At 40.9% G+C, this 23,370-nt stretch overlaps 1 protein-coding gene across 1 annotated transcript in view; it reads left to right on the top strand.

The window, feature by feature from the left end:
• Positions 1-23,370, top strand: part of ELK3 (ETS transcription factor ELK3) — a 67,426-nt gene that overhangs the window by 8,020 nt on the left and 36,036 nt on the right. The window contains exon 2 of the mRNA XM_048835538.2: positions 18,796-19,004. Coding sequence (XP_048691495.1) covers positions 18,798-19,004 — 207 coding nt within the window. The 5' untranslated portion in view covers positions 18,796-18,797. The remainder of the gene's footprint in view (positions 1-18,795; positions 19,005-23,370) is intronic.

Raw genomic sequence — 23,370 nt, 5'->3', positions numbered from 1 at the left:
AAAATCTGTTGTCCTTATTCTACTGCTCTTACTCCTTCTTTTTCTTATAATCATGAAATCTATTATTTCATGGGCACTTTCACTCCAAATTGCTACCAATTCCTTCCTGTTGATCAGAATCATGTATAAAATGGCTGACCCCCTGGTTACTACTTCCACTTTCTGAAACAAAGAGTTGTCCCCAGTATATTTCAAGAACTGATTGTAAATTCTGTGTTTTGCCATATTACGGGTAGTTAAAGTCCCCCATTACTACCGGATCTTGTGTTTGGGATATTTCTGTTATTTGGTGGTCTTTAGTAGACTCTCTACGATGATGTCACCCCTACTTTTTACCTCTTTCATCTTTACGCAGAGACATCAATTGGTCTGCTCTGACCTCCTTCTGGATCTCTGAACAAGTTCATATTTTTGATGTATAAGGCAACACCTCCTCTCTTTTTATCCTGCCCGTCCTTCCTGAACAAGCTATACCCTTTTATAACAATATTCCAGTCATGGAACTTATCCCACCAAGTCTCCGTGACACCAATGAAGACTTAATTTAGCTTATATACTAATATTTCCAGTTCTTCCTGTTTATTCTCTTTGCATTTGTACATCTAAGATATTGAGGAAATTCCTCTGCTGATGTCCCTCTTTTTTCTCCTGTGACCCTATTGTAATTTTCCATGCTCCCCTCTTCCCCCAACATCTAACCCTCCGTTAAGGTTGCCTTTTTTTATGTTTACCTGTGGGCTTTTGTCCCCTGCCCCCTTTGAACCTGGTTTAAAACCTCCTCTCTAGGTTGGTGAGTCTGTGCACGAAGGTGCTCTTCCCCTTCTTGGTCAGGAGACCCTCTTCCCAGAGCAGCATCCCATGGTCGAGGAAGCCAAAGCCCTCTTATCAACACTATCTGCATAGCCGTGCATTCATCTGTAGAATGCACGTGTTCCTGCCTGGGCCCTTACGCTCCATCGGGAGGATGGATCAGAACACAATCTGCATGCCTTCACTCTTGCTTCTGGAGTCCTGTGCTCAGGGTCATACTTAGCAGTATCATTAGTGCTCACATGGACGAGTAACACTGGGTAGTGGTCAGAGGGATGGATGAGCCTCAGCAACCTTTCCGTAACATCTCAGATGTGGGCTGCAGGCAGGCAGCACACCTTTGCAGAAATCACGTCAGGTCAGCAGATGGATGCCTCCGTCTCCTTCAGAAAGGAGTCCCCAACCACCAGCACCCTACACCTACTCTTCCTAAGTGCAGTGACTGTGAGCCTCCCAGCTTTGGGAGCAGGTGGCTCTTCCTCCTCAGCCATTGAGCTCTTCTCCTTGTGTCCTGTTGCCAGTACGATGTACAGTTCATTCACCTCAGTGGACCTGGGTGGGGGTGAAGCACTGTCTATTGCCCAAGGTGGCCAGTAGCCAGTCTCCTCCCTGTACAGCATCCAGTTTTCCTTCTTCCTCTGGTGCTGGTGTAGTCATCTGTAGTTGGCTAACATCCTCCATCCGAGATGTTTCCAATTGTGTCCTGTTGATGAAGTCCTCACACTCCTGGATGCTACACTGATGAGGTACCTCTTCCTGCAGCTCTTCTTACCTGTTTCCCGAGGGACTCCACCAACAGACACCTCTCGCACCGGGTCATTGCCCTGTCAGTCTTTCGTCAACAGGGACATGCAGGCCTCAGTCCCAGTAAGTCAAAGCCAGGGCTTGGATGGAAGCCTCCAGGATCAGAATGCCTGTCTGATGCGGGACCCCACAGATGCAAGGAGAGAGAAAGAGCAAGTGGTGGTGTTGGTGACATGCCATTTTCCTCCCATGGCAGGTTCTTCCTTGTAGAGCAGTAGTTCTCAACCTTTCCAGACTACTGTACCTCTTTCAGGAATCTGATTTGTCCTGCACACCTCAAGTTTCATTTCACTTAAAAACTATGTGCTTACAAAATCAGATATAAAAATACAGATGTGTCACAGCACACTATTACTGAAAAGTTTCAGAGTAGCAGCTGTGTTAGTCTGTATCCGCAAAAAGAAAAGGAGGACTTGTGGCACCTTAGAGACTAACCAATTTATTTGAGCACAAGCTTTCGTGAGCTACAGCTCACTTCATCGGATGAAGTGAGCTGTAGCTCACGAAAGCTTATGCTCAAATAAATTCGTTAGCCTCTAAGGTGAAGTGAGCTGTAGCTCATGAAAGCTTATGCTCAAATAAATTTGTTAGCCTCTAAGGTGAAGTGAGCTTTAGCTCATGAAAGCTTATGCTCAAATAAATTGGTTAGTCTCTAAGGTGCCACAAGTACTCCTTTTCTTATTACTGAAAAATTGCTTACTTTCTCATTTTGTCTGTATGAAATTTTAGGTTGTGCTGACTTCGCTAGTGCTTTTTATGTAGCCTGTTGTAAAACTAGGCAAAGATCCAGATGAGTTGATGTATCCCCTGGAAGACCTCTGTGTACCCACAGAGGTACACATACCCCCGGTTGAGAACCACTGTTGTATAGTACCTGCAAGTTAAGTAAAGGGGAAAAAAAACCAACCCTGCTGCCCTGCGTTCCTTCACTGATGAACAAGCCTTAGTCTTGAAGCTGCCTTCATCTCACCAGCCACTGGGTGACTCAACCCTTCTCTCTCAGTCACCTCTTATCACTGCTCTATCCAGTTAAAAACTGCACTGCTCTCACTTCTAAGAGCCCCTGCTAGAAAGGGGGCACTAATTTACCTAACTGCAGGGCAACATAACCAGGACAGTCAGCAACCAAGTCTAGATTTCAAAACACAGCAACCAGCTCAGAGTCCTATCAAACTCAATGGCAAACTCCCAGCAGAGAAAGTGCCTCTTTTGCTCCCCAAATTTAATCAATAGCAGTAAGTTAGAGGTGCCCCAGAGATACGTATCAGTTGGCTAACTCCCTTCTTGAGATGAGGGATAAGGAATCCTTCTGCAGGCCACAAGCCGTTTTGCAACTGCATTTGAACACATACTTAACTCTGAGTATATGACTACTCCTATTAATGTCATGGGACTACTTGCATGCTTTAAGTTAAGCACATGATAAAGTGTTTGCTAGTGTAGCCCTTAGTGGGACTGTAGTAGATCCTGACACTCCTATGCCTGCCCCTACAGGGGCCAAAGGTCTTCCTGGTGTGTCATAGCCCTGTTTCAAAAGCTTGTGTCAGGATATGCAGAGCAACTTCGTGGCATGCAGAGGATGCTGGTCCCTGTATGAGCTCCCTAAATCCTGTTTCATGGAACAGAACCATTTCAACCTTGTCTTGGGCTGTCTATGCCAATTTATTATTCCATATCAGAGGGTTCCAAATACAGAGCAGCAACACTGACTCATTTTCTGGGGTTTTTGAAATGTGTACTATCTTAATGTCATACCTCAGGTTTATTAACATCCTAACTGCAAGGGTAATAACAGAGAAAATCCTGTCTCTCTCACCCTTCACAATGTTCTATACCAGTATGCATGGCCCTTTAAAATGTTGCCTGCATTTATATTTAAACATACTACAGTGTTAGCTGCTAACAGAAATGCTGTTTAAGTCACGTAATGAATCATTGTCACAATCTCCCTAGGCACATGTTTTTCAATCTTTAAAAAATTTTGTAAAATGTATAAAGGGCTCTCTCAGTGTTAACATAGAAGATGGGCTAAGTATTAGCTCTGTGTAAAATGCCATCTTGCAAGATGAAGTTTTTCTTGAAAATACTGGCAAAACCAAACCATAAATAGGAGTTTGTTTAAAACCTAGTATTTTTACATTTGTACAATCATCTACTTAGGATATTTGTTAAAATTATTTAAATATGGTCTTGTAAAAGTTTCACCCTGCTAGTTTTGTGAAACAACTGACGTGCTAATACATCTGCAGAACAGAGATCTATTACAACATACATGTCTCTAGTGGCAGCATTTCACTGTAATATCTCCTCATATCCCTTTATCATCAGTCTGTTCTGTACAAATAGAGTTAATTGAGTATCTTTCAGCCTGAGCTTTCTGAGAAAGGTCCTGGTATGTATTCCAACTATTAAACAATTTATATTGAAATGGTGTTCAGCGGCCCCCTTTGTGCTAGTACAAACAGATTCCAAAAGTTTACAATCTACTTCAGTCAGCTTTTCTGAGCAAAACAATACAGTAATGCCATAGAAGAATGAATAATATTAGAAGTTATATAGAAGGGAGAGACAAATTCTGATCTTAGTTACATTAGTGGAGTCTGGAAAAACTCCACTGACTTCAGAGGAGTAGTTTCAGATTACACTAGTTTAACTGAGATCAGAATCTGGGTTTACCTTCTAGATATAGGGGTCAGATCTTGGCGTCTATGAAGACTGCTTTATCCTACTCTGGTGACTCAGAGTAGACTTAAAGCTTGTCTAAATGGTCAGTTGAGGAAAATCCTTCAGTGGAGTAGGGCTGGCATAGGGAGCCTAATTACACCACTGCCTCATTCCAGTGATCTCTGTTTGCTACAGGCGCCATGGAGGTTAAAGCTGTTTGCAAATTAGAGCAGCCCCAGGCTACTCTAATGTACAACAGTGGCTGAACTGATCCCCAGTCAGCTCCAAGATTGGGGGAGTACAAAGGTTGCATACATCCCCTTTTGCTATGCAGCATGGCAAGGCCTGAGGATAGTGGCTATAGTCTTTAGATCTTATTTGACGAGAGTGACCGAATACCTCATCCACGATGCAATATACAGTTGCACGAAATAATAATAATATTATATATAATATAATATAATAATAATAATAATATCCTTGCTGTGTGTCCTGGAAAGCTGCAGAGATGTTAACAGATTAGTTGGTGAACAAATGTAATTTCTAAAGCTTTCGCAAAAAGAAAAGGAGTACTTGTGGCACCTTGGAGACTAACCAATTTATTTGAGCATAAGCTTTCGTGAGCTACAGCTCACTTCATCGGATGCATTCAGTGGAAAATACAGTGAGATTTATATACACACAGAACATGAAAAAATGGGTGTTATCATACACATTGTAAGGAGAGTGATCACTTAAGATGAGCTCTTACCAGCGGGGGGGGAGACGGGGACGGGGAAAGAAAACACTTCAATTTCTCTGGTCACTCGATCTCTGACCTAAAAGTCGCAATATTACAACAAAAAGACTTCAAAAACAGATTCCAACGAGAGACTGCTGAATTGGAAGTAATTTGCAAACTGGATACAGTTAACTTAGGCTTGAATAGAGACTGGGAGTGGATGAGTCATTACACAAAGTAAAAGTATTTCCCCATGATTATTCCCCTTCTCCCCCCCCCCAGACGTTCTTGTTAACTGCTGAAAATGGCCCACCTTGATCATCACTACAAAAGGTTTTCTTTCCCAGCCCCCACCCCTCCCCCGCTCTCCTGCTGGTAATAGCTCATCTTAAGTGATCACTCTCCTTACAGTGTGTATGATAAACACCCATTTTTTCATGTTCTGTGTGTATATAAATCTCCTCACTGTATATTCCGCTGAATGCATCCGATGAAGTGAGCTGTAGCTCAAGATGCGGCCGGCTCACGAAAGCTCATGCTCAAATAAATTGGTTAGTCTCTAAGGTGCCACAAGTACTCCTTTTCTTTTTGCGAATACAGACTAATACGACTGCTACTCTGAAACCTGTTCTAAAGCTTTGTGATTTAGGCACTTTTTCTATAGTGATGTTTGTGGCAAAAATTTAAGTGATGCTCCTTCCCTCTCTTCTTCATAGTTTGCAGCAACCATGGGAATTGATTTAAGTACACAGGATATTATGAATCCTGGAAGACAATGATCAGATTTTTTTTTTTTTTGTTTAAATAACGTACACCTTAAACTGTAATTTATAGCCCACTAGCTATGTTAGTGTTTATATTAATGTATGAAGTGAGAGACAAGATGCTGGGTGATAACTGTAGATACCTGTAGGTCTTATCAGCGTGCTAGGTATGTGAAAAATGGTACAGACTAAGAGATAAGTTAGTTATTTCATTAGGCTTCAGCATTAGCACTAGAGCAAACCAGAACTTGGATAGCTTTTGGCATAACAGAACTTTTGTGGATCAATTTTGTATCTGAGAAAGGGAGAAGGAAACTAATATTCTTGGAATTTGAGACACATGGGAGTACATACCAGTGATTCTTAATTTAGGGCTAGATTTTTAACCCATTACTCATTCTGGTGAACAGTTATTCACAGGACTAATCCTATGGAAACCAGCAACTGTGGGTCTTGACTACTCCTGTGAGTAACTGCTCACCAATGTGAATAAGGGATTCATGATTTTGGATTAGTCTATAATAGCTATCAAAGGAACATCAGCTATTTTTTTAGGAGACTCTGTGTATGCAAATGTTTATATATGTATACAAATTGCCTTTTACTAAATCAGACCATGCAATTTTTAGTATAATCAATCAACTAAATCCCAGTGCAACGAGTAAGTACACAGGTAACCTGCTTGTGCTATTTTATAATTTTATGATTCATCTTTCTTAAGCCAACACATTCTGAAAAACCAATTTACGGAAGAGGGGTAGCTAAATCTGCCAACATATGTTGCCATCAGCTCACTATGTTTCAAGTGTCAGTCTCATCTTCAAACTAAGCCAAAACTAAATTACTAGAATTGCATTCCCTTTCCTTTTGACCATATCCTTTTCTAGACAAAGTATTAAGAGACCTGTTCGTTTTCCTGAGTTTTTAGTAAAAGACAAGTCAGTTAAGAGTGGAGGATTGGTTTAAAAATAAAAATATTATATAAAAATAGCAGTAAATATACAGGGAACATTTACAGTATTGATAAACTTATTAAAAATGCATTTCCTCATTGTAGTCATCAATATCAATTATAAAAGCTTCTTTTTCTGTACCTTGTCACAAAATTGGAAGCTTTTAAACACTAGTTAAAGTACAGGCTCACCGGTAAAGAAGTCATATTTACTTTTAGGAGTAAGCGTCATTGGATATGTTGAGTAAACTCCTCAGAAGTAGCATCTGCACCTGCAAACAAATATCTAAATAAGTGGCAGTAACACTGCCTTTATCTAGCTGTTTTCCCACTGCATGTATATTTTTTTCAACATTTAAAATGGAGACTTTCAAAGATTTTATATAACGGAACAAAATAATTATAACTGAGCGCCACTGACACAGGCAAAAATGTAACAAAGAAATTCATATGGGGAGAATAAAGATACAGGGCTGCCTTTGAATCTGGAAGTCCCTTGGATTGCAACCTAGTGTATTGCCAACATGCAACAGATGTACACCATATGAGCAGCTGAAGGAAATATAAGGAGTTTGTATTAATTTTACATTTATCCCAAGGTGAATGTTTGGAACCATTATAGATTTATGCACTTCTGTTTATGGGTAAGCCTTAGAAATAGTTAAACACATTGTTTATTAAAGCCCTTAACAGGGAGGAAAAGGCCACATTCCTTCATGTTAAGGGCTTTATATTCCATTCTTGTTAAGGCTGCTTTTTGAGGCTTACCCTTTTGGGTGTCTCTACTCTGAAGACAGTCACATCATAGGGGTTCTGTCATCACACCTCAGTGTGGCAAGGGACCAAGCCTGTGGAACTCAGACATCTGCCTCAGTCCATCCCTCTCTACTTTTAAAAATCTATTGAAGATGTTGCTTTATCAGAAGTGTTTTTCTTCTGCAACTGCTAGTCCTCATGTATGTACCTTCCTTTTTAATTATGTAGATTTGTTATTTAATAATGTATTTGGAGTGGCTGTTGTCTATTTTGTGCTGTTTTAATTGTTTTTGTCTGATAAACTGTAGAGAGCCCAAGTGACTGGTGGTGATTTTTTTTGGGGGGGGGGGGAGGAAGATGCTCTGTAAATTATTAAATTAAATTCTTATTACAAGATCCTACAAAAATAAAAGTTAAGGAAAAACTATTTAGTTGCTTATACATGAGTGGTGAAGCACGCTTATCTCATGTAACACTTCTGAGCACTGCAGGCAACAAAGCCTTGTGTCTTTTGACACACCCTTAAAACACCTTAATTGTGTGGCAGTATTACTGCTCTTCTGAAGCCATCTCAGAACTTCTGTGTTGGGTCAATCTTTAACTTTTTCTAATGTTTCCACTGGGTGGTGCTGCAGGAATTCCCACCTTTTGACTTGAATCTTTATTTCCCAGAAAGACACCTCTAAAATATAATAGAAGGAAGTCCTGATTTAGAAAGTTTTTGCAGTTTCAACACAATAGAAAAATTCTGAGGATGCTCTAGCAGGAAACCTTCCAGTTGCGGGATATGGAAAAATTACCAACACACTCACTATATTGTGTACAAAGAGTTCCCTAAAGTGCTGTGGGTGTGTACTGCAGCATAAGTTAGTTCTATTGCCATTTACCAGAGAAAGTTCTTCATCAAGTTAATACACGTATATTTACACGTTTACTTGCTAGCTTATTTTTTCAAGGTCAGTTAAATTAGTAGTAAGATCTCCTTTGCTGAATATTTGACAAAATTTCTACGTAAACAAACTGATATTTGTTTTTTCTTCATTTTGGCAGAAATACTAACTTTTCCCTGACCACATCCTATTTGACATCCTTGAAACATAACTGTTGAGAAATATAATTTGAAGATTGACTCAGACTTTTGCCTTTTTCTTTTACAATGTTCCTGTGTAGCCGTTTGGATAGTACTCGCCACTTTCTTTAACCTCTCATGATCTATTGATTGTTACACAAACCAATATCAAGGGAAAAATGTAATGATTTTGCTAATTATTCCAGAAACACAACCTGTCTCAAAATCAACATCAGCTCAAATTTGCATCTGGAGTCGTGTGTAAAACAAATATACCTGACTAATTTTAATATTATCAAGAACAATATTTATTTTCCCTTTCACAACCAGCATGTTTCTTATGTTTGCAATTAAATTAAAAAAAATTGGCATAAGCAAAGCATCTGAAAGTTGTTAACTTTCGATATAGATGTTCACCATTGCACTAGGTTTATAAATTGAAAATATATAGATAAGATAAATGCGCTAGAAATTACATTTGTCTGTATTTTTCTCTAAAAATATTCATTTATTTTAAGCGCTGAGTGTTAGTTACAATAAATTGAAAGATTTTGGTCATTTCAGTGAAAAATTAATTCTTTTTAAACTTGCATAATGATTTTTTTCCCCTGCTAGACATTGTCTTGTTTAAAAAATTTACTCAACTCTCTCATCATTTCTTGTATCCAGTAACTACATCAAAAAACAAAAGAACCTTATCAAAATAATGTAATTTAACAGCAAAATAGCCATGTTCTTTTGCAAGCTAATGCAGTCATCTTCTCAAGGGTTAAAACAAACCTGAGACACTTAGCAAAATAAAACCAGAGCTGCGATTACAAACTGGGACAGATGTAGGAGGCCAGGTTTCCTGTGGCCCATTTTCCAGTTTCCTGCCTGTAACCTGCAGAAATAGAGGAAGCTGAAAGCTAACGTGAATGAGAGACCTAACAATGCACAGCGTCACTCCGCTAAGAGAAACGTGCTCTTAGCCAGAATTAGGATACAAAGGCAATAAACACACAACAAATATACCCTCTTTTTCCAGACCAGTTGAAAAGAAGAAAGACATCTGTTTAAAGAGAAATGCGTGTGCCTGCAAAACAAGTACTTTCCTGTATGAGACATAAATACGCGTGTGTGCATGGGAGGATGAGAGGTGGCTGGGTGAGTGTGTGTAGTAGTTGTATGTTTTGCAGCTGCTCTGGTTGCAAAAGGATTTGGTAATTTCTTAATGTATTTAGTGAAATTAATTGCCCTGCTCTGGCTAGGCCTGTGTTTTAATCTTTTTCATGTACATATTTGACCACTGTTAGCCATTCCAAGCTTTGCAGACTTAACTGGCCTCTGATAGACTGTGCAGCCTCTGTGGTTTTCCATTCAACCTCCCTGACTAATCTGTTCACCCAGGTTCCATACCTTGATTTTTGCTTTCAGTCCCAGACCGCAGTGGACTTTCTAAAGTCAGTAGCAGCTGCTTTTGACCTTAGTGGATATGCAGAATCATGTCCATGGACTTTAAAATTTACACGAATTCCTAGGGACTTACTAAGATCTGTAGCTCCTACTGCCGTAGAAAGTCCACAGAGAGGCAAACCTAGGAGTGGAAGAAAAAATCAGCTGCAAAGCCAAGGAGTATGGAGAGCTCCTGAACACCACAGGGTTTCCTGCTTTCTGTCTCCTAATTACTCTGTGGAGTTTCTATCTCCCCCTATCCCAGGGTCCCACAGATCTTAATATTGCCACAAAATATCCTACTGTCTGCCGCCCAGTTCATGTCATTAACATTTAAACAAAGATAAGGTGACTGCTCAATTTAATCTTAACTCTGAATTTCCTGTGTTTCTAATGGTTGTTTTTTGACAACAACAACATTCTTGTAAGGTGGGGGCTTTGTTCTTGTTTCATTTTTTTACCCTCAAATTACTGATATGTACTCTCAGTCTTAACTCCAATTTGTTTACATTTTTGTCTGGAAACTAATATAAATTGTCTGGAATGAGCAATGTTAATACAGGACAATGGGGATGTGTGTATGTGTTTAAATATATAATAAGTGCTGTTGTATCTCCTGAGCATTTCTGAGAATAGGCAGTTTGATAGGCATCTTTCATAATATTTATCAAAGTCCTGTCTGTGTACTCTAAAGTGGGTTCCCAATCACTGGCACATAGTGTCAGCATTGGTATTCTAGGCTCCTCTTTCCTATCTTAGTGGTGAACCTCAAGTTCGGGCCTCAGCGCTGTGCACCTATTCATTTCTCATTCAGTCTGGTAAACTGTGATAGTTGCATGAGAAGTTTGTGGATCCCTGTTTTATACAGATTATTCCTTTGCCATAAAATATTCTATTTCCAAGTATAATTTTTTGGCAGCCAGTTGTTATACCAATAATTATTTTTATCAATGGAGATTGTGTTCATTGGGGGAAAATTTATTAGACTATTCAGCTCAACCTAATACTTCTAACATCACTGGGTGATTTTGTCCCTTCCACAACTGTACTACATCAGAAACCCCTAAATGTAAAGAACATTAAGGTTGCAAAGTCAAACACTCAAAAGTTAAAAGAAAAGGAGTAACTTGTGGCACCTTAGAGACGAATCAATTTATTTGAGCATAAGCTTTCGTGAGCTACAGCTCACTTGCATCCGATGAAGTGAGCTGTAGCTCACGAAAGCTTATACTCAAACAAATTGGTTAGTCTCTAAGGTGCCACAAATACTCCTTTTCTTTTTGAGAATACAGACTAACACGGCTGCTACTCTGAAACCACTGAAAAGTTAGGAATGCCAGAATTAAGGTTGCCAGTACAACCTTAATTCAGCCCCCTTGTGCATATGCATTATTATACATTCTTTAATTATTTGATCACATACAATATTTTCCACAGAGCCCCTGACTCATTCAGTGCACAGCATAGATGTTGTTCATTGAATAGTTACATGTCAGTATTTCTTTTTATACTCATCATTCAATGTGTGGCCGCAGGCATTATTTATTATACACTATTCAAACCTTGCACTGAGTAAAAAATTATTAATTTCTGGGTTTGCTGAGCAAAATTAAGAATTCCCATGGGAAATTCTGACATTTCAGCATTTGTTTTTTTCCCAAATTGGGACAAAAAGTGGATTTTTTTTTTTTTGTGGAATGGAAATTTTCAAAATTTTGATTCAGAAATGTCAAAATAAAAATGTTTTGACATATTGAATTGAAAGTAAACATTGACATTGCCAAAGTCAAAATGTATCAAAATGCTTTTTTTCAAGTTAGTTCAATATTAATCTACATTGTCCCACAGTGGCTCATTGCTTCCTAGGAACTATAATTTGGGAGCTCGATGCCACCATTTCCCTATCTGGGCTAGGCTTCCTGGCTTGATGGCATCTTCCGTAATGCATGCAGAGCCATCTGACCATGATGCACCATGTTGGTCGATTAGGGGGAAATCCACATTGCATTATGGGAAGATGTAGTTCTCCGGGGAGTCCAGCCCATAGGAGAGAATGGGGGTCCCAAATAATGATTTGAAATGATTTGAAACAACATGTTTCGGCTTAGTTCAAAAACCAAAATATTCCAATTTGGGTCAAACCCACCCAAAATGAAATATTTCATTTAGATTTTCCTGACAGAAAATTGAAAATTTTCAGCAAAAATTTTGATTTTGCAGAAACTGCATTTTCTGTTGGAAAATCATTCTGACAGAGATTCCCAACCAGCTCTACTAATTTCCTCTGGCTTTTCTGTGGGGCTCTTATTGTAGCAAAATAGATTCTGCTTAATAGTAAACCTGTTAATAACAACATTCTGTCTGGAACCGATTCGGTCCAGTTGACTAGAATGTTAATTGGTCAGGATATTGGCGACAGGCATGCCAACTATTGACAACTCCTTTGTGGAAAGCCCAGGCCACCCAGAGGTTTACAGGGCTGCAGCCAGGGGAGGAAGCTCTGGTACATGTGGAACTCAGGCAGGTTGCAGGCAGGGGAGCCGGGAGGCTGGATGGGGTGGCTTTCCACAGGAAGCAGGGTGCTGGTGGCCATGGGGCTGCATTGTACCTCTCCCAGTGCTCTCCTTGTGCTGGGTTCCGCCCTGGCGCTGTGGGTCCAGGCTCAGCACATTCTAGTACCCCTGCTCCCTATAGAGAGCCCTGTCCACAGGCACGCTAGTGGGATTGCAGTCAGGGAAGGAAGTGCATGGACGTACCAAGCTTGGGCCTTCAGTGCCAGGGCAGAATGCAGCCCGGAGAGTGCAGGGAGAGGTGTTGTGCAGTTGTAATGCTTCCTTCCCTGGCTGCAGCCCCGCAAACCTGTCTGCGGTTGGTGCTCTGCATGTCCCAGCGCTTCCTTCCAGAGCCACAGCGCTGGAACGAAGCACTGGGATTTGCTGAGCACTGACTGCAGGGAGGTTTGCGGGGCTGCAGCTAGGGAAGGTATGTTCCTTGGCTGCAGCCCCACAAGGCGCCTTTTTGCTTATTGGCAACCGTCGATTAATAGCAACTTTTGACTCTCCACCGAGGGGTTGCTAGTATTTGGAATCTACTGTACTGTATCTTAATTCTTTACAAACATTAATGAAATCATCTTTGCAGCGCCTGAGAGATGAAATGCTATTATGCTCATTTTACACATGGCCACTGAGGGACAGAGACAGAAGCCAAAATTGACTAGAGGGGATGGACACCTATGCTTTGCCAGTAGATTTCACAGCTATTTGCTAGACAGCAAAGGAATGATTAGACTATTCCAGGTTCTGCGGGGGAGTGTTCTATGGGGATTACAGACCCTTTGGACTCTGTCACCCCCAGCCTTTCCCTGCCCTATCCCCTCCCCTGCTGCTATCCCCCTGCTCCTTTCCGCCTCTTCCACAGCTCCATATATTCTTCCTTAACCACGTCCTTGGAAACAGTTGACCCATTTTATTTAAAACTTTAAAAAAAAAAATAATAAAATCAGCCCGAGGCAGATGGCCGGCATGGAAAATTTCAGCCTGTACAGTTTAAGTTTGTGGAAGTTACAAGCAACTGGAAACACGGTTTTATAATGGAAACTGTTGGGCAACCTTAGCTATAGTTGTCACTACCTGTACCACCTATAATACATGCTCTTGGTCAGGACTGAAGGGTCAGGAATCTGCTGCAGCAAACACACTTCTAAACCAGTTAAGGTCCAATTAAACTTTCCACTGATATAGAGAAGAGGATGTAGTCCAGCTCTAAAAGCAAAGAAAGGCACATTGTGGGTCTTAACTGTTCTAGTAATATGGTTTATGTCATCATGATTGTGAAGGTTGTGTTGGTGTTTTCATAACCCCTTACCCTTCTTAATTTCTTCAATTGAAATTTTGTCTTCAAGATTTTAGCCCAGGAGATTTGTTTTACAAAAGTCTAAAACAGTTTAATATATTTTTAATTTCCCAGAGTGAAAGAAGTTGATGATTTCAGATGCTTTTTATCATTTCAAAGAGGCACCAGATGTAAACTGAAATTGTGCAGGATATTTCTTTATATTGTATATTATTAATTATAGGGGAGAAACTCAAATAAAAATGTCAGGTTTCAGAGTAGCAGCCGTGTTAGTCTGTATTCACAAAAAGAAAAGGAGTACTTGTGGCACGTTAGAGACTAACCAATTTATTTGAGCATAAGCTTTCGTGAGCTACAACTCACTTCATCGGATGCATTTATATGCTCAAATAAATTGGTTAGTCTCTAAGGTGCCACAAGTACTCCTTTTCTTCAAATAAAAATGTATTTTTAACAATATGGTTATGAGCCTGCTCCCTGTGTAATAAAATAAACAGATTTTTTAACTCCTTGGGCTAGTGTATATATGTGAGAGTCAGATGAATAGAGCTACATGATTAAGCAGAATGTCTTGGATAAATCCACCATGGAGGGCTAAATACTTATTTATCCAATAGACAAGGGTGAAAGTAATTTAAAGGACTTACCGGTACTCTGGAGTCCTGAGAGGGGGCGTGGCCTCAACTGGAAGAGGCGTGGCCTCAGCTGGAAAAGGCGGGGCCGAGCCCTTTAAATCGCCCCCAGAGCTACCAGCTGCAGAAGCAGCTGGGAGCCCCAGGACTCAGAGGCGATTTAAAGGGCTCCAGCTGCCGCTACCACAGTGGAGCTCCGGGCCCTTTAAATCACCGCCGGAGCCCTGCTGCCGCAACCCTGGGCTCCAGCAGCTGGGAGTGCTTTAAAGGGCCTGGGGCTCCCCGCAGCAGCCGGAGCCCCTGGCCTTTAAAGCGCCGCCGGAGCCCTGCTGCCACTACCCCCGGGGCTCTGGCAGTAGGGCTCTGGTGGCTCTTTAAAGGGCCAGGGGTTCCAGCCTCTGCGGGGAGCCCCAGGCCCTTTAAAGCGCTAGCCGGGGGAAGCCGGTCCAGTCCAGCACGGCGTATTGGCTCTTGCCAGTACGCCAGACCGGTCCAGACCGGACTGGCTTACTTTCACCTCTGCCAGTAGACTGTATCTGTTTTAAAGGCACGTGATGTAACTTTAAATATCTGTATTTTTATATGTGTTTATACCCTTTTTCTTACCCTGCACTGGGTAAAAAAGGATTTGTATAAAAATACATAAAATTTGCATAAAAATATATGTAACCGAATAGATGCTGTGCCTTTAATTCTAAATATATGTTTTATATTTAACTTAACAACTGGTTTGTTGAAAAGACTGGGATGGCTCCCCATGACAACATGGACCTCTGCCCTCTGTCGTAGACTTTATTATTGTTACATTGCACATCTGGGAGTCGTCGGCTATGTATTCCTGCCTTTTGTGTTCAAATTGAATTTCCAAATGTAATGGATAAATGAGGCCTTTGCAGTCATAAGAAAAAGGACAAATTTGGAAAACCCCTTTTGGTGTGTGTGCTTTGAAATGATTTAGACCAAAGCAAATTCCCAATTTTATTTTGCCTCCCCCCTAAAAATATTCACTAAATTCTCCAGTATCTTTAGCTGACTCAGTAAATTAACTTTGGTGAAGAATAAATTATTTATTTTTGTCATTAAATATTCTACATGCAGTTTCATTTTGTTTATCATAGGACGTAGTGGATTGTTTTTCTAGTGAGTGAAAAGCAACAAACATTAATTAGCACCCTGATGTATATGAGTGAAGAGGAAAACCTAAAGTTCAGTGAACTGCTTATACAGGTACATACAGTCTCACATGGTTGAATAGCTAGAAGCCTTGTGCCACCTTGTGGCAGTCACACCAAACAGAACTGTAGAGCTGTAAGCCCGATAAACACACTGGCTGCACCGTAGAATAATATTAGAACCTTAGTGATTTAGACCCTACTAATTTTGTTTTGGAGATAATTTCGTTTGCTGGACTTAGATGTAGACAATGGATACTCCTAAAAATCCAGTAAACTTGATATGCATCCGATGAAGTGAGCTGTAGCTCATGAAAGCTTATGCTCAAATAAATTGGTTAGTCTCTAAGGTGCCACTCGTACTCCTTTTCTTTTTGCGAATACAGACTAACACGGCTGCTACTCTGAAACTTGATAATACTGGAATTCTTATATCTGTATCAGATATGTGAAACAAGGTCAGAATTAAACAAGCAATTAAGCAAGTGCTAAAAAGAAAATAATATGGCATTAGTGGCTTTTCCACTCCTTTCCCCCCCTGATTTAGGGATAGCAACTAATTATCTATTTGGATACCTAGAGCAACAGTCACAAAAGCCTGAATGACTAGGCCTGATACTTATACCAATGGTTAGAGTTAATATTTACATGCTGAGACATTTCAGAATTACTGAAAATGAGAAAAACCCTGCTTATTTATTTTCTAGTTTAAAGGTCAATTGAAAATGAAATTTTGATTGTAAAAATAGCCTGACCTTCAATGTTAACAATCCTGAATCGTGATTTGTGTGTGCGCACATATGGCAAATCAGAATATTGGCTCTCTGAAATGTCCTAGTTCTTCTGTTACTATATAAGCAATAGAAGAGAGGGTTTTATAAAAGGAAGTGGCTGTCTACACTGTGACACCCACAAAAATTAATATGCAGTAATTGAAGGTGTGAATTTGAAGTGGATTAGTTAAACTGTATTTAATCCCTGCATGATGCTTTTATTCAGAATTAAAGTGGCCTTGAATCACTTTCAGAGTGAGTTAAAGTAAACTGAATTAAGGCCACTTTAATTCTGGGATGTATTAGCAGGAGTGTTGTAAGCAAGACACGAGATGTAATTTTTCCAATCTACTCCGTGCTGGTTAGGCCTCAGGTGGAGTATTGTGTCCAGTTCTGGGCGCCACATTTCAGGAAAAATGTGGACAACTTGGAGAAAGTCAAGAAGAGCAACAAAAATGATTAAAGGTCTAGAAACACATGACCTATGAGGGAAGATTGAAAAAATTGAGTTTGTTTAGTCTGGAAAAGAGAAGACTGAGAGGGGACATGATAACTGTTTTCAAGTACATACAAGGTTGTTACGAGGAGGAGGGAGAAGAATTGTTCTTAACCTCTGAGGATAGGACAAGAAGCAATGGGCTTAAATTACAGCAAGGGAGGTTTAGGTTGGACATTAGGAAAAACTTCCTAACTGTCATGGTGGTTAAGCACTGGAATAAATTGCCTAGGGAGGTTGTGGAATCTCCATCATTGGAGATTTTTAAGAGCAGGTTAGACAAACACCTGTCAGGAATGGTCTAAATCAGGGGTTTTCAAGCTTTTTCTTTCTGAGACCGCACCCATCCCTCCCACAACATGCTATAAAAACTCCACAGCCCACCTGTGCCACAACAACTGTTTTTCTCCATGTAAAAGCCAGGGCGAGCATTAAGGGGCAGGAAGCAGGGCAATTTCCTGGGGCCCTACGCCACAGGGGAAACCGTAAAGCTACATTGCTCAGGCTTTGTCTTCAGCCCCAGGTGTTGGGGCTTGCAGCCACAGGCTGTGAGTCTAATGCCAGCCATGCTTGACGGATACCCTGGTTGAGAACCACTGGTCTAGATAATACTTAGTCCTACCATGAGTGCCGGGGCCTGGACTAGATGACCTTTCGAAGTCCCTTCCAGTCCTATGATTCTATGAATGAGGGTGTTCAGACAGAAGTTTGATGTGGTTTAATTAATCCACTTCAAATTCACATTTTTAGTTAATTTGGATTATTTTCCTAAATCACTTTTTAAAATGGGATGTACTCTTCCAACTGACTTAGGGCCCTTCTGAAATTTTTCTCCTAGCTGCCAGCTCCACCTGAGATACTGAAGGGCAAGATACTTCTTACATAACTGATGGAATGTTTAAGGTGAATCACTTTGGGGGAATTATTTTACACTTCCCAAGTGTGCTAGGCTCCTTACATTGCAGATAAAATGGTCCCTGCTCCAAAGAGCTGACAGTCCAAGTGCAGACATGATGCAACAAAGGAGGTGACAAAGCAGCAGAGAAAGAGGATTGGTGAGGAAGGAGAGGGATTACAGCAATACGATTATGCAGTCACTATGGTAAGGCAGGTCACCTCACAGCAGCATGTATGTTTAGTTAAATGAATAGAAAAATGAATTTAATTCCTGTCTCCCTTCTTGTGGTCCTTGCAATATCAGGAGGTTTTCCTGAAGAGAGGGTAGTACCCTGGGAGTGAATTCTGAGAGCAGGAACCAGCATAGAGATGGAAAAGCAGGCTGATGAAGTATCAAGACTGGCGTCATTAGTGGGGGAAAGGTGACAAAGATGCAGTGAGATTATGTAGGCAGAGGCAGAGTTATGGAGGGCATTGTAAATGAGGCTAAATTTAAACATGATGCAGTGGATATGGGGGAGACAGTAGAGGAGTTCAAAAAGGCAAGTGACCAGTCAGATTGATGGGCAAGAAGACTATTTTTTAGAGGCCATGTTTTGTATGGATTGTAAAGGAGCAATGTTGGAACAAGAAAGCCAGAGAGAGGTGGTTGATGCAGGAATTGAAATGGGAAGTGCTAAGGGCCTGGAAATGACACGGGGTTTATATGAACCACATGTACAGTGTTTTACTTTCCCTTCACTCCGGTGTGTATGTTTTAGCAAAAATTAACGGGGGGAAAAAGAATGCTACAACTAGATTTGTGACGTGGGAGTGCCGGTCTTCTGTATTTTTGTGCTTAGAATTATTTTTTAGTGCCTTTCACCTTCCTTTGCCAAACTGTTTTTTAGCCTTGTAGAATGAATCCTACATGAAGATTAGGGCTGAGATGAACCTAGAGCTTAAATCTGTGCTACTGAATGCCTTTCACACAGTGTTGTCTTTTGTCCATTGTAGGTATGGAGAGTGCAATCACACTGTGGCAGTTCCTATTGCAATTGCTGCTGGATCAGAAACATGAGCACCTGATCTGTTGGACATCCAACGATGGGGAATTCAAGCTACTCAAAGCAGAAGAGGTGGCCAAGCTGTGGGGGCTCAGAAAAAACAAAACTAATATGAATTATGACAAGCTGAGCAGAGCACTCCGATACTATTATGACAAGGTAAACATGGTTAATCTGAAGCAGATTAAGAAAACAGAAGCAAAACCGAATGGACTAATTGAGAGATGCAAATAATATTTTACCTTTATGTAGATGCTTTCATTCTTAAAGATCCCAAAACAAAATTTATAAATAGAGCACCATTGAAGGCAGCCACCTCTGGGTGGAGTGACAACTAATCGGCACTCAGTAAACCACTGCACAATACTAGAGTGAGGGAGGAGGAGAAATTTTGGCCAACACCCTCTGTAACTGTTGACAACAATGAAATGGCTGTTTATTATAAAGAGAGACTGGTGATCACAGCATATTTAGGACTTTCTCCAATGAAGATCAGTGATGGAGCGTAGCAATGCTGTAATTATAACAGTTATAATAGTGGCTTCACTGCCAGGCTAACTTTAAAAATGGTGAACACACACACACACACACACACTCTCTCTCTCTCTCTCTCTCTCACTTTAAACATTGAGGTTAAGATTTTCAAAGCCAACTGAGGGACACACATGGTTGAGACACACATGAGGTTTTTGGGCAATAATTTGATAGTCTCACCCTATCATTTCTACAAAATGTTTTGAGTTTAAGAACTGCCAGTGACAGTGTGCAGTAAATGGCAAGTCATAAAGGGCATGATATAATGACCACTGAAATCAATGACGGGAGGGTGTCTTTCAATTCACTTAATAGATTGGGCCCTAATTCTTTTGGTTTGCAATGCAGTGAACATTAATCTCTTGAAACACTTTTAGAATGCCTGTGGCTATGCTATTGTACTGCACAGGAGTTTCATTGTAATTGTCCACTAATGAATGCCCACTTTTTCTTAAGTAGTATTTACATTTTATGTAAAATCATCTTGTGAAACTCTGTGTTGATTTAAGTAATAAGCTAGATTACATGTTGGTTGTAATTTGGTTATAAAACAGACATAAGTGGTAAAGTACTGCAGCATGCACCAATCTGACATTTTTATGGATGTGCAGAACAAGTGTAATTTACAACAAGAAAAGCAACTAACAGCAAGGTGCATTGTTGTTGTTGTTGTTATTAGTATTATGTAACACCTGCGAGCCCCAGTCATAGCCCATTGTGCTATGCACTCTACAATAACAGAACAAAAAGACAGAGCTTTGTAAGATAAAACATGTATGAGCAGGTGGTGTTCTCACCCCATTCCAGGTAAAGCCTGAACAAGCTGCAGACTGTGAAACTTACTCCCATTCCCAATGTTATCTTTAGTGATCTCCCACATCACAATGACAGAGCATAAACCTCAGTCCAAGCTTCCTGCTCAAAGTCTAGCTGTTCCTAGGGTTTCTTGCACATTCTCTCTATCTCTGCCTCTCGTTCGCTCTGAACAGAGAGTCACATCCTCCTCTTCTATATTCTGGTAGAATTAACTATGTAAGATGAGTCAGCAGAATTTACATTGAAGCTTTATGCAAGGCTCTAACTTTTGATAAGAGGGTGGGTTAACAGAAGTGTAGGCGCCAACTCCCTGGGTGCTCTGGGGCTTGAGCACCCACGGGAAAAAAATAGTGGATGCTCTGCACGCACTGGTGGCCCTGCCGATGAGCTCTTCCCTCTCCCTCCCAGCATCTCCAGCCTGCGGTGGATCAGTTGTTCAGTGGCGGGCAGGAGGCGCTGGAGAGGGGAGGGGGCAGAGTGAGGGCGGGGGCAGAACGGTGGCAGGGCCCGGGGTGGAGCCTGTGAACAGAAGAGCTTTGCATCCATTTGCAGAATCCCAGAACCTTTCATTCTAGTATGACTACAGCTTTCCCGGCTTTACCAATCATGCTTTTCCTGCTAGTCCCCCATCACATATGAAATTATGCACTTATGACGTTTACTCCATGCACTTGCTCATATGTGCTTACTTACCAACTTACATCATTTACCTTCCTACTGGATTTGATCCAAAGATTTCTATGGATGTGGCATCCACTTACATACGACTTAGATTTTGCGCTTTGTATCTGTGCTGGAAATTCAGTGACCTTATTGAGTATAATACGTTCCGGTTGACAGCTGGTATGTATTTATGCTATTCTGTAGTGTATGTCAACATCCCCAGAGGTCAGCTTCACACAGAGAATGTAGGCATAGATTTGGCCCGGTGTTCTCACTGCTGATAATGTGCCAAAATATCTGCTGGGTAGCTTCATCTACGGATGTTTTTCAACCACTCTGTCAAAATGAAATCCTAAATAGAAACATCTTGGTTATTGTTACTTGGAGTTATTTAGAGCTTTTAAGATCAGACAGGCACAGTTTTAGCCTCTTTTTAAGGAGTTCTGAGCACTCACCGACTCAGGTAAGATCAATGGGAGCTAAAGATGTTCAGTACCTCTGAAAACCATGCCACTTGAGTATATTGGGAAGGTCATAAGGTCAACATTAGGGGTAAATGGTGCCACAGAAAGTACTTTATTGGCCTTTCGGTTGGTGTCCAGTCTAGTCATCCACTTTCTTGGGTTAAGTAAGATGTGGCAGCAGTAGACTAAAGTATGTGGAGATAAAGAATACAGAGGGTAACACCGAATTTGTATTTGATAAACTGAGTATAGCACAGGGATGAATGCTTGAGGGGAACTCTCATATGTGACGAGATACTAGAAAGATAAATTACAGGAGGACTTATTGCACAGCACAACACTGGAGGCATTAAAATATCTAGTACAATTCCCCTATCTGGATGTTAGACTACTGTTTTTCCAGCTACTCTTGGATTACTATTAATTGTATTATTTCAGGATCATTGTTCTTTATATGACTAAATTATTGATTTTTACAGTGGGCTCATATTTATTATTCTTACTGTTTTGTACAATCTTTGCAAAAACAGGGTTAATGCTAATTTTAATTTGTTTTTTTTTTAAAAGTATAGTTATGCTTATTGGTCTGTTCTCATCTTGATTTTCCAGGAGCTAAATGAGATGAGATTATACCCTGCAGTGACTAACACTAAAATTTAGCATGATTATGGTAGGTTTGCATGCTACACATGGCAGGATAAATTAGACTAATTTATTGCCGAATTGAGCTCAAAGTATAGTTGTCCTTTATTATTTGTGTTACACTAACCCCTAGGGAGTCCCCCTTGTGTTAGGTGCTGTGCAAGCAGAGTTAACATAACATCCAAAAATCCAGTCACTGCACATGAAATCAAATTCTTTTCTATGTATTGAACAGGATTTGGTAGATTGATATTTTTGTTGTTGCCTAAACAAGAACTTTGAAAACTCATGGCAATCGGGAGAGGTCCCGGAAGACTGGAAAAAGGCTAATGTAGTGCCCATCTTTAAAAAAGGGAAGAAGGAGGATCCTGGGAACTACAGGCCAGTCAGCCTCACCTCAGTCCCTGGAAAAATCACGGAGTAGGTCCTCAAGGAATCAATTCTGAAGCACTTAGAGGAGAGGAAAGTGATCAGGAACAGTCAGCATGGATTCACCAAGGGCAAGTCATGCCTTACTAATTGCCTTCTATGATGAGATAACTGGCTCTGTGGATGAGGGGAAAGCAGTGGACGTGTTGTTCCTTGACTTTAGCAAAGCTTTTGACACGGTCTCCCACAGTATTCTTGCCAGCAAGTTAAGGAAGTATGGGCTGGATGAATGGGCTATAAGGTGGATAGAAAGCTGGCTAATTGTCGGGCTCAACGGGTAGTGATCAATGGCTCCATGTCTAGTTGGCAGCCAGTATCAAGTGGAGTGCCCCAAGGGTTGGTCCTCAGGCTGGTTTTGTTCAATATCTTCATTAATGATCTGGAGGATGGTGTGGACTGCACCCTCAGAAAGTTTGCAGACAACACTAAACTGGGAGGAGCGGTAGATACGCTGGAGGGTAGGGATAGGATACAGAGGGACCTAGACAAATCAGAGGATTGGGCCAAAAGAAATCTGATGAGGTCCAACAAGGACAAGTGCAGAGTCCTACACTTGAGACGGAAGAATCCCATGCACCGCTACAGAGTAGGGACCGAATGGCTAGGCAGCAGTTCTGCAGAAAAGGACCTAGGGGTTACAGTGGACGAGAAGTTGGATATGAGTCAACAGTGTGCCGTTGTTGCCAAGAAGGCCAATGGCATTTTGGGATGTATAAGTAGGGGCATTGCCAGCAGATCGAGGGATGTGATCGTTCCCCTCTATTCGACATTGGTGAGGCCTCATCTGGAGTACTGTGTCCAGTTTTGGGCCCCACACTACAAGAAGGATGTGGAAAAATTGGAAAACGTCCAGTGGAGGGCAACAAAAATGATTAGGGGGCTGGAACACATGACTTATGAGGAGATGCTGAGGGAACTGGGATTGTTTAGTCTGCAGAAGAGAAGAATGAGGGGGGATTTGATAGCTGCTTTCAACT

The sequence above is a fragment of the Caretta caretta genome, chromosome 1 (genome assembly GCF_965140235.1).
Source record: "Caretta caretta isolate rCarCar2 chromosome 1, rCarCar1.hap1, whole genome shotgun sequence".
In the NCBI taxonomy this organism is placed as follows: domain Eukaryota; kingdom Metazoa; phylum Chordata; order Testudines; family Cheloniidae; genus Caretta; species Caretta caretta.
This window is presented reverse-complemented; position numbering and strand designations above follow the sequence as displayed.